This window comes from Microcaecilia unicolor, chromosome 1 (genome assembly GCF_901765095.1).
Source record: "Microcaecilia unicolor chromosome 1, aMicUni1.1, whole genome shotgun sequence".
NCBI classification, from domain to species: Eukaryota; Metazoa; Chordata; class Amphibia; order Gymnophiona; family Siphonopidae; genus Microcaecilia; species Microcaecilia unicolor.
The window spans coordinates 427,497,301-427,509,812 of record NC_044031.1 but is presented as its reverse complement, the minus strand read 5'-3'; the positions used below and the strand labels follow the sequence as shown (position 1 = coordinate 427,509,812).

At 46.0% G+C, this 12,512-nt stretch overlaps 1 protein-coding gene across 2 annotated transcripts in view; it reads right to left on the bottom strand.

The window, feature by feature from the left end:
- Positions 1-10,536: 10,536 nt before the first annotated feature.
- Positions 10,537-12,512, bottom strand: part of LOC115475914 (probable 2-ketogluconate reductase) — a 51,511-nt gene continuing 49,535 nt past the window's right edge. For both annotated transcript variants that reach the window (XM_030211995.1, XM_030211988.1), the window contains exon 6: positions 10,537-10,811. In XM_030211995.1, the coding sequence (XP_030067855.1) occupies positions 10,655-10,811 (157 nt within the window). In that variant the 3' untranslated portion in view covers positions 10,537-10,654. The remainder of the gene's footprint in view (positions 10,812-12,512) is intronic.

Below are 12,512 nucleotides of genomic sequence, written 5' to 3'. Positions count from 1 at the left end.
TTCCTGCGATTGAGAAGTGTGCAGTGACTATACTGATTTTGAACAACAAGTAGTACCCATGGCTATGAGATTTCGAGACAGGGGTTACCCTGAAGAGTGCATCTCTAGAGGCATCAGAAAAGCTATGGCTGCAGTAGAGACAAATTACTCAGTCAGAATGAAGAACGAAGGAAGCCTGATATCATATGCGGCATGAGATTCTCCAACTTCTCTAAGGACATCAAGAGGATTCTGCGCAAACATTGGCATATATTGGAGGGCCATCCTTGTTTTCGAGGAAAATGGCTCAAAGTGGCTCAAACACGTAGTAAGACTATAAAGGAGATTATAGCTCCCTCAGCCCTCCCTGCAGCATCACCCACAACAATTTCATTCACTGAACATAGACCCTGTGGTTCATTTTCAGTGTGCTCGTCATCCATTACCACCTCAGTGTTTATCCACCCATGTACACGGAAGGGAATATCCTCTAAGACATTCTTCCAACTGCAACACGGAGGGCGCTGTTTATCTCATTCTCTGTCCTTGTAACCTCATTTATGTGGGCAAGACTATCAAAAAAATTAAGAAGAATGATTGAACACAGAAATAATATCAGGAGAAAAAATGTGATAGCACCTTTAGTCCAACACTGCATTGACCTTTCCCATAGCTTTTCAGACCTCCGTTTTTTAGCTTTCAAGTTAGCAAAGGCATCATGGCGAGGGGGCAATATGGAGAGGATTTTATTACAGCAAGAGCAAAGATCTATTTTCGAATTAGACACAGTTTCCCCTGCTGGACTCAATGCGGAGATCGACATCAATTTTCCTATAATTTTCCCCCCCACTCAGTATGATGTTCTACATCTTTAAACTTGTTTTTTTTATCAGTGCAAATGTTATGCTATTTTTTATTTATCTCTGTACATGATAATTTTGATATTGAGGATGGCTGGTTTTACCAAAATTTCATTTTTTTTGATACACACTTTTGCTGCTGTCTCCATGTAATGAATTTATTGTACAATTTTAGATCAACATGCTTTTACAGAAGTTTCATTATTTGATTTTGTATGTATGTAACATTATTTTGAGATTCTTGTTACACTAGTTATATTTTTAAGGTCTATTTTGTATTAATATATTTTACACATTGATATATACGTCATTTAATATGATGTACGTATTGCACTGTTTTGACATATTTCTATTTACCCAATTTGGTCCAATGCATTTATGTACAGGTTATTCTACACAATTTATAGACCGCTGTCTTTTCAGACTGATTCTTTTTATGCAATATGTTTTGATGATTTGTAAGAATGATGTAATAGCCATTCAAACTCATTTACATAATGTGACTTTTCTAGACATTTTCACTATTCAAATTGTTTTATTGCTTTAACCTTCGTTGTGTGGGTCATTCATATTTTTTTTAAATTAGCTATGGGTACACGAGGCATGCTATTTTTTTATGCAGCCAGCAGGACCTACAAACACATGACGTTGTTCTTTTACTACGTCACTCATTTCATGGCTCCACGACACTTTATAAGCACTTTAATGCACATGCACTCCGTACTGGCGGTTTTTCTACCGATAGAATTTTGCATGACTACATGGATACTCACTACACTTTGGGTAAGTCCCTTCCTTAACATTCTGTTCTTAAAATTGCATGAGGCTTCAGTAGCTCCACTTTTGCTCAGTAGCAATGATTGTTGTACATCTGTTCATGTCATTTTGTGGCAGTGGTTTCTCAGTATTCTAGATAGTAACAATGGAATTTATGTGTCACTTTAGCGCATCTTTTTAATGACCACTGGCACATTTAGACTTTATGATCACCTCACTATCGGCCTTATTTTCGAAAGTGATGGGCGCCCAGATTTGGACCCAAATCGGGAGATGGGCGTCCATCTTGCAAAGGCCCCCAAATCGGTATAATCGAAAGCCGATTTTGGGCATCGTCAACTGCACTGCATCGCGGGAATGAACAAAGTTGACGGGGGCATGTCGGAGGCGTGGTGAAGGCGGGACTGGGGTGTCTTTATCGGCCGAGGAGAGATGGGCGCCCTCGGCCGATAATCGAAAAAAGAAAGGCTTTTTTACCGTGAATTTGGGTCACTTTTTTGGACCCTTTTTTTCACGAACAAGTCCCAAAAAAGTGCCCTAAATGACCAGATGACTACCGGAGGGAATCGGGGATCACCACCCCAGACTCCCCCAGTGGTCACTAACCCCCTCCCACCAAAAAAACAACAACTTTTTTTTCCAGCCTGTATGCCACCGTCAAATGCCATACTCAGCTCCATCACAGCAGTATGCAGGTCCCTGGAGCAGTTGTTAGTGGGTGCAGTGGACTTCACCCAGGTGGACCCAGGCCCATCCCCCCCTAGCTATTACACTTGTGCTGGTAAATGAGAGCCCTCCAAACTGCCCCCAAAACCCATGCCCCCCTTCAGCCATAAGTGCTATGCAGTGGTGTGCTGGAGCGGGCTCTCACAGGCTCGCAAGAGCCGTTTGTTATGTTTTTAAGAATTTTGGGAGCCGGTTGTTAAAGTAGGCCTCCCCATGGCTACTTTAACAACTGACTCCCAAAATGTGGGCTTGGGCCCCCTCCTGAATTCTCTTTTACTTTGCTGGCAGTGATGCTGGCCCCACTAGCCAAGTAAATAGACTGCTGCTCCTTGTTTCTGACTCTGAGCATCAGGCTGGGACTTTTCATGCAAGCACAAGAAGGTTCCATCATGCTGCTCAGAACCAGAAACAAGCAGCAGAGAATGGTGGCAGTTCATTTATTGGCTGGTGGGGCTCGGCAAAGGTATGCCTAGCATGCCCGCACAAGGGAGGGGAGAGAGAGGCATGTATTCCTCCTCCCCCCAAAAAATTTCAGGGCTGGCTATGCCCGGAGAGAGAGCCCGTTGTTAAAAATTTACCAGCACACCCTGGTGCTATGGTAATGGTGTAGCATTGTGGGCAGTGGGTTTTGGGAGGATTTGAGGGGCTCAGCACCCAAGGTAAGGGAGCTATGGACTTGGGAGGTATTTTACTTTTTTTTTTTATTGCTACATGTGCCCCCTAGGGTGCCTGGTTGGTGTCCTAGCATGTGAGGGGGACCAGTGCACTACGAATCCTGGCCCCTCCCATGACCAAATGCCTTGGATTTGTTCATTTTTGAGCTGGGCGCCTTTGGTTTTCATTATCGCTGAAAAATGATTATGCTCAGCTCAAATCCACACAAATCTGATGCATTTGCCTGGCACAAACCGTATTATCGAAAAAAAGATGGGCGCCCATTGTTTTTGAAAATACGGTCTGTCCTGCCCCTTCACGTACCCGTTCTCGGACATAGACGCCCATGGAGATGGGCGTTCGATTATGCCCCTCCACGTATGCATTTTTGCTTGGTGGTCTTTCTATAGGCGGTGCTCTGTATGAAAGAACAGATATTATTTCCGTCCCGGATCATTTCTTATTGCTTTCTAAGCACTGAGCTTTTGAATCGCATGCGGTATCAGCAGCCCCACCTTTACTTTACAGTAACACTTACTGTGGAATTGTCCTTTTAGTTTTTGGGGTTTATTCTGTCTTTTTTATGTCCCTCCCAGGTAGTGTTTCTCTTATTATGACAGCTCTAAGCGATGGAACCCATGTGATATTTTAAACACAACTTTTTTTATGGGCTATCACATACGTTACTCGATTTACATACAGTTTTTTATATACCTTTATTTATATTCAGAAATTGGATAGCCCCATGGTTTTTCTAAATTTCACAAAGTACCACAATATGATTTGGAAGTTTTTCTTTTCATGATGAATGTTACAGTTTTTCTTACCCTTTCCTTTCTTTGGTTTATGCTAGGCGATATACCCTGACTGTTTGGTGATTTCCAACTTTGTATTATTATATTTATAAGAACCTTTGGGTAAGATTGACACATCCTTTTTTGTTATATCATATTATCCATTAGGTAGTGGTTTATTTTTTTGTACCACTTTATTTGAAATGTTTTGGTCCTCAATTGCTCAATACTGATATGTTGTTTTATCATTTTGTGAAAATGGTATTGTTATATGTTTTTATTCATGTATATATTTTATATAAATATTTTTCTATATAGTTTTTTGGTTTTAGGCATGATGATCATTGTCTTTTTTACATTTATGTTATGATTGCTTTTATTAATTAATGTTATTATTTTTCTATATGTTTTTAGTGCTAGACCCCTGAGGCAGGCGTTTGTACCCGTGTCAGGTCTTTTTCAGAATAAAAAGGATTATACTTATCTCAATTCTGAAGGCCCAGTTGTGCTTTTTTTTTTTTTACTACTGTTTATGTTTGTATGCTGTTTTACCCTCTCTTCTGTTATCCAACTTCAAGTCCTAACACATTTGCTAGGGTGCTGCTTAACCCAGACAACATCTAGATTCTGAGTCCAGATGGGTGGCAGTGCTCTCCTTATCTTAATTCATTCCTGAAGTATTTAGCCATGCTTTTTTTTTTTTTTTTTAATGATTTTTGCCATTTTGTGCCCAGAAGAAAACAGTGTAACTTCTACACCCATCTCTATCCTGCCCATCTCCCTGAAGTTCACAATCCAAGCTTGGGCTGTGTGTAACAAAGCCGCCATCTCTCAAACCTCTGCAGGGTCTGGTCTTTGCAAGATGAGAGGTGCTTACCTCCTGCTGTCTTGCCCACCCCTGTCAAATTGGTGTCTGCTCAACACTGCTCCACATGAAGTGGCATCATTTTGACAATAATGAGCAAGACAGCAGGTGGTAAAGAAATCTCTCCTTCTGCCTTCAGAGGGTCAGGTAAACTTCAAGAAGCTCTGAGCATCATTGTTTTTTTGCTGGTGGGAGGAGCAGGGATGCTGGGGTCCCTTGTTGTCTCTTGAAGACAGACAAGTAAGCAATCAAAATCTAAATGGCATTTTTTGTTTTAGAATGGTTGCCAAAGATAGGTTTGGCATGTGATCCTTTTCACTGCTTCTCCCTCACCCCAATACCATTAATTTTCTAATTTTCTAACAACTAGATTGACAATAAGAACATTAATGTACTTTAGTGCTTAGGGGGATATGAAATTAGAAGTTCATTATCCATCTCATTTAAATAATTAGCATGGGATTAATTTGTTCCTGAATCAATTGCAACAACACATTTTCTGGTGCACCACTAACTTAAGCAGTCAGTCTGCATTCTTGGGCACAGGGGGAGGGGGAGGGGGAGCAGTGGCGGCGGCAACCTCGGGGGGGGGGGGGGGGGGGGGGCTGAGCTGAGCTAAACGTGCTCTTCTTTTTGTTGGTTTTGTTTTTAAAGTGTTTTTAAAGTTTTGTTTTTTAAAGTAAAGCACGACCATAAAGGACGTCCCTAATGAGCACTTCCCCCCCCCCCCCCCCGATTTTTTTTTGTAACATTATAGAAGTTTTTCATCCCACGCAGTCCCAAAGAGAGGTACAGACCTCTCGTTAGATTTTCCAGCGTTAAGGCAATTGGAAAAGGTTAATGCATCTCATTACAATAGGGTTTCTACACAATTTGCTCATCTGCATTCCGTTTTCGTTAGCTGCTACGGTAGTCGGAAAAAAGTCTTTAGTGCATGCCAGGGTTTACTCCTTGCTTGTTAATGGCTCGTTAAGTTTAGTGCATCTGGCCCAGAGAGGAGAAAGCAGAAGATTGTGTGAGTCTAAGAGGCTTGCACCCTCATGATCAAAAGCCCCGCGCTGTTCCAAACAGCGCTCTAAAAATAGCGGTGGAACAGCGCGGGGCTTTACCACACTGATGATCAGAGATAATGCATGCAAATTTAAGCAGCGCAATTATCTGTGATCATGGGGTAGAAGTGCGGGCGAATTGTGCCGAGCATGCGCTCAGCACAATCCTCCCGCACTTGTTTGACAGGTCGGGGCTGTCAAAAGCCCAAACCTGTCAAACCCTCACGATCAACAGGGCTGGAGGTCCATGGGACCACCAGGCCCTGTCTACCCCTACCCCGAGCAACAGGGGCTGGAGGTCCGGCGGACCTCCGATCCCCCACCCCCAGGTTCAGGGAGGCCTGGAGATCCGGTGGGTCTCCAGCCCCCCAAACCCCCAGAAAATGTCAAGTGGCCACCAGCCAAACCCTCTCCCACCCAGCGAGCGAAAGGGGGGGGGCTGGAGGTTCGGTGGACCTCCAGCCCACCCCAACTCCCCCCCCCCCAGCGTTGTCCGACCGATCCCTGGTGGTCCAGCGTGAGGATAAGTAGTAGTAGTAGTAGTAGTAGTAAGGACAACCCCCCTCCCGGCTCCCCTACCTTTAGTTGGAGGAGGGACGCAGCCTGCCTCCCTCCTCTTCCTTCTGTTGACGCTGCTGCAAAATGGTGGCGCCCAGCCCCACCCATTGCATCCTGGGATGCGCTGGGCGGGGCTACAGACCATGTAAGGGACCAATTCACTTACATGGTCTGTAGCCCCGCCCAGCACATTCCAGGATGCACTGGACCTCCAGCCCCCCCCTCTCCCCCCCGTCGCTTGCTGGGTGGGAGAGGGTTTGGCCAGCGGCCACTTGACATTTTCTGGGGGTTTCAGGGGCTGGAGACACACCGGATCTCCAGGCCTCCCTGAACCTGGGGGGGGTGGGATCGTCGGGGGGGGGGGGGGGACCTGAGGTCCACCGGACCTCCAGCCCCCTGGTGGCAGGTGACAGGCTTGATTTGGGGGGGGAACGGGGGCCTGCCAGCATGCAACTGCATGCTGGACAGGGCTCACCATTCCTCCCCAATGATCGGCAAACCCTAACGCCAGCTCGGAGCTGGTGTAGGGTTTGCCACAACCAGTGACCCACATTTTGGTGCGTTGGCCGCTGATCATTGGGGAGGAATACCTAATGCCCTGTTTAGCATGTATTTGCATGCTACTTGCGCAAAGAGCCGAGGGCTCTAATCATGGGGCGGTAGCAAACGCCGGCGCTAACAGCCACTAGCGCCAGCGTTTGCTTTTGATCATCTGGGCCTTGGGGTAGGGAAAGTGAAGGAAGAGAAATTCTGCCCCTCCCCTCCCTTCTCTGCTTCAGCCTCCTCAGAAAAATGAGTCACTGGCCGCCTGTTGTCCCTAGATTCTTTCGGAGGCTCCAATGATCAAAGGTAAATGCGGGCACTAGAGGCCACTAGTGCTGGACTAGTGCTCGCATTTAACATCATGGGGCGATCAGAGGGGTCTGGCGCAAATACTGCGGACATCATTTAAATTATATTTAAATGATCTCGGCAGAATTCTGCCCATATGCACTGCACTCTGATCCTATTGGTAGAATAGCGCCTTAACCCTACGCCAGACTAGTGCTCGCATTTACCAGCACAGGATAATCAGAGGGGTCTGGCACAAGCATGCTAGGGAATAACACCAAGCTCATTTAAATTATATTTAAATGAGTTCAGTGGTATTCTGCCTGTATGATCAGAGCACTGCGCTCTGATTGTATGAGTGGAATAGCGCCTTAATGCTACGCCAGCTCGGAGGGTTAAGGCTCTCTTCCAACCCCCCTCCGTCCATGCCAAGCCTCACCCCATGAACACAAAGCACTGCCCCGAACACAAAGCACCCCCTCCAAAAAAAACTAAAATACCCTGGTGATCCAGTGATACACTCGACAGCCCCCCACTAGCGCTGGTGGTCTAGTGGTGGGGTCCCCCTCCCTCCCTGAACCTAACCCCCTCCTCTCATACCTCAGAATAGTGCTCCCTCCCTCATCTGGGCGTCACCTCAAAATGGCAGCTTGCTGCCCTGCCCGGTGCATCCTGGGATGCACTGGGCGGGGTTAAACTTCCGATAAGGGAGTTTACACCAGGGCTAGCGAAGGCTGTCAAGGGGCCCACTGGACCACGGGTGCTGCCATTTTGAGGTGGCACCTATGGGAGGGAAGGACTTCTAGTCCCTCCTTCCTCTAGTCTGCGGTATGAGGGGAGGGGGTTGGGTTTGGGAAGGAATGGGGGACCCCAACGCTAGACTGCCAGGACTAGCAGGGGGCTGTTGAGAGTCCCACTGGACCATCAGGGTATTTTAGGTTTTTTAGGGGGAGTGCTTTGTGTTCGGGGGGGGGGGGGGGGGGAATGAGGGGCCTGGAGGTCCACCTAACCTCCAGGTCTTGTGTTTGGTGGGGGGGGGGGGGGGGGGTTACGTGCTGGGGGGTGAGGGATCCGGGCTGACAGTGACAGCCCAGGCTGCCTAGCTGGGGGGAGGGGGAGGGAAGAGAGCCTTAACCCAAATGTCAGCTCCGAGCTGTCGTAGGGTTAAGGTACTATTCCACCCATACGATCCGAGCACAGTGCTCTGATCATACAGGCAGAATGCCGCCAAACTCATTTAAATATAATTTAAATGAGCTTGGCATTATTCTTTAGAGAGCTTGAACCAGACTCCTCCGATCATCCTGCGCTGGTAAATGCAAGCGCTAGTCTGGCGCTAGTGGTCTCTAGCGTCTACATTTACCTTTGATCATCGGGGCCTCAGGGACTTACATTTCTGAGGTTGTCAGCACAAGTCACAGTCCAGTAGCAAAAATACACAGCATAACTGATTGAGATTGTTCAGAAATAAAACTTGACTGGCTAACGTGATGCAATTGGAAAATCAATACAGGCAAAAGTTCTTAAGAGCAGTGGCGTAGCAAGGGTCCGCCCCGGGTGTCAACGGGTGGGGGGGGGGTGCTCCGCTCCGTCCATCCACACCCCCCCTTGGCATGGAACCGCCACCCCCCCCCCCCCGGCGCAGTCCCCACCTGCCAACCAGGTTCCAGCTCCGTCCACCCCAGCGTGGCGCCTTGCATCTGCAGCGCTGCTGCAAAAAGAAAATCACCTCGTCGTCGGCCCTTCCCTCACTTGTGTCCCACCCTCAAGCAAATAGGAAATTATGTCAGAGGGCGGGACACAGTGAGGGAAGGGCCGACGAGGAGGCGATTTTCTTCTTTTTACAGCAGCGCTGCAGATGCGAGGTGCCACGCTGGGGTGGACGGAGTTGGAACTTGGAAGGCAGGTGGGGACTGTGTCGTGGGGGGGGGGGGGGTACCGTGTTGCCCTGCACCCGGGGGGGGGGGGGGGTGTGAGCAGTGGCGATCCGCCCTGGGTGTCAGGCAACCACGGAACGCCACTGCTTAAGAGTTATTGAAGTGATCTATGTTTTTGATATAGGGAAGAGTTGATATATTTAGATAGCGACAAGTAATTATGTTTTCATTGATTTTGTAACAATACTTTAGTTTCTTTTTTAATATTCCCCCCCCCCCCCCTTGTAATGTGGGCTACAGGAGGCAATTTCTAACATTATATCAAAGCTATGCTTTGTTTCATTTGTTGTTGTTGAAATTGATCTTCCTTTACTCATACTTCCTATTATTGGATTGTATAATTGAAAAATCAGTTTAAAAAATTGAAAATCAATACAGGCAGTATTCTTGATCCCGTTATATTCCCAGTACAACATAAATACAAGATATTCAGTTCAGAAATCCAACATTCCAAATGAGAACTCAGTCTTCAAATATCTAAACAAGCAGGCTCTGCACACAGCACAGAGTGGGGCAGGGCTTCCAAAGTCTATCCTGTTCCCCACAGTCAGGCAGGTTTTCAGCACTGAACACACCCTCAACAATTATGCATGAGATTGAAAAATGTGTATACACTGAAGACTTGATATATGCAAGTTCATTTCATGCATATGAGTGAAATCAGAAGCAAAGTTAGCCCAGACATATCTGGAAGTGGCCTTACATGTATCTGTTGTTAAATGGCTCAGTGCAGTTTGGTAAAATCAAAGAGGTAATCTGGCACAGAACCAAGAGATAATAGTAGATCAACCTGTCTTCTGTGGAGGAGTAGCTTAGTGGTTTGTGCAGTGGACATTGATTCTGAGGAACTGGGTTCAATTCCCATTGCAGCTCCTTGTGACTCTGGGCAAGTCACTTAAATTTCCATTGCCCCAGGTACAAATAAGTACCTGTATATACTATGTAAACCACTTTGAATGTAGTTGCAAAAACCACAGAAAGGTGGTATATCAAGTCCCATTCCCCCCCTTCTGCAATTTAGTGCAAAGCGGTGGTGTAGCCACAAGTGGGCCTGGGCCCACCCACTTTGAACTCAGGCCCAACCAAAATTGTAGCACCCTTGTTATGGTTGGTGGGGATCCCCGAGGACCTCCAGTGGTAAGAACAGCTCCCTTTTCTACGTGCTCCCACCGGTGGCACTGCAGTCACGCTGATCTCCGACTGCCATACACACTCAGTTTTCACTAAAAGGTTAAATCTCCTTTGGGAGGGTATAGTACTGCCACTAGCAACACCCCTTCAGAAGGTCCAATCCATCTAGCTCAGTATCCTGCTTCCAACAGTGGCCAATCCAGGGCACAAGTACCTGGCAGAAACCAAAATTGGTAGCAAGAAGAAACTGAGAGATAACTTCCCTGCCCCCCTCTCCAATAAATCTGTTTAAATGGAATGATCACAGCTCTACAGTCAGATGATATTGAGGTTAAGAGGTCATAGACTGAAAAAAAACAGATTGATAGAAATCTCTGAGATTTGTGCAATTAGTTTTTAATCAGTATTAGCAACCGTATCTTCCATGGAACATGAAGAAATAGTTCTCACTTATTTTCAGTCTAAAAAATCATCAGTCACAGATTGAGGCACATTAGTTAGAAGTTACTTCATTAGGAATTCTGTGACCATTAAGAACGGCCAATATGCTTTTTGTCATATTCTGCATCATCAAACGACAAGTATTGTGAGTAGCAGTTCCAATGTGGGGAGTCACAATAACATTTTTCATTCTCAACAATGGATGAGCTCTGCAAAAAAAAAAATGAGGGTAAAGCATTAGTATGTACATGTTCTGTAAATGATTCCAATGACAATTCTAGAATTATGTCTACAGCCCTGAGCTGTCTCCTTTGCTGAAGCCAGCATTGATAGAGGGCAATCCAGTGATGGGACGTTTAAATGCAGTCACCATTCAGCATGTACAATAATGTGACAGGTTAAAGAATTTATGAATCTAGTATATAATCACAAATGTAAGTTACCGAATTTTACTATATGTAGTTCCACATATAAAGGGGTCGATATTCAGAGTGGTTTAAGAGAGCAGGAGTGGCTCCTGTCCATTTAAATCATACTAAGGGGCTCAAAACCCATTTTTAAGATGTTTTTCTAAGCAGTTCATCTGCAGTGCATCCAAATCACAAGAGGGCGTGTTGGAGGCGGGATTTGGGTGTTCCTGCAACTTAGACATTTTTCTGCCATAATGGACCAAAGCAAAAACATCCAGGGCTAAAAGTTGGACAGTTTGGGCTAGACCTGTTTGAATAATGACTAAACCACAAAAAGGTGCCCCAAATGACCACAGAAGAGATTAAGCAATGACCCCCCCTTACTCCCCCAGTGGTCACTGACCCTCTCCCACCCCACAAAGATGTAAAAGAAACAGTACATACAGCCTCAGATGTTATGGTCAGTCCTATTAGAGCAGCAAGAAGATCCCTGGAGTAGCCTAGTGGTCAGTGCAGTGCACTGTACTGTAGAGAAGGGGACCCAGGCCCATAAACCACTCTGTTACACTTGCAGTGGAAAATGTGAGTCCTCCAAAACCTTACTGTCCCTACATATAGGTGACACTTGCAGACATAAAGGTTATGTAGTAGTGTACAGTAGGTGTTTGGTGGATTTTGAAGGGCTCATTATACAATATAAGGGGATAATGGTGAGGTGTGTACCTGGGAGCTTTTATTATGAAAATCTGTTTATAACTAGGACCTTTTATGTGAAGTCCACTGCAGTGCCCCCTAGGCTGCCCTTCAGCTCTGCTGAAATGTCTGTGTATCCAGTCTACTAAGAATGCTGGCTCCTCCTATATCCCATAGGCTTGATTTTGTGCGCTTTCCACGTGGGACTTTTTTTTTTTTAATGGACCATAAAGATAGATGCACTGAACACAAAAATGTCTAGCAAATGGTCATTTTCAGGGGGAAAAAAAAGGTGGACTTTTTTAGGTTCGAAAATGGTCAGGGTCGCTACTGGAGTTTTGGAAATTTTTCTACAAAACATCCAAAGTCTGATTTAGATGTCATATCGAAAATGCCCCTCTAAGTGTACCAGCTGCTCATATACGGTGACATTTGCCCAGGCAGTGCCACTGAATATTGGCTCTGATTACTCAGACGCTGCCTGGTTAGTGCTGATGTGGTCCAGGGGCAGAACTGAGAAGGAGCAGGCCATTATGCAGTCATGGGCCATACTCAGCACCAGTGCCTGCATAGCTAAGTGGCCTAACACTGATCCCCCAACCCACCCCTTAGATCTGATCCTCCCCTTGGGTCCAGTTCCTTATATGGAAGGCTGAGGCTAATGGTAGTACCACAAAATTATCACTAGGGGTCAGCACTGCCATTTTGAACTTAAAGTCATATTTGAGGGTGGGGGGCATGAGCGGAAAGAGATCACTTCTGCCCAATCCCACTAGAATACCAGGGATCACCTCTGGGTAAATCCTG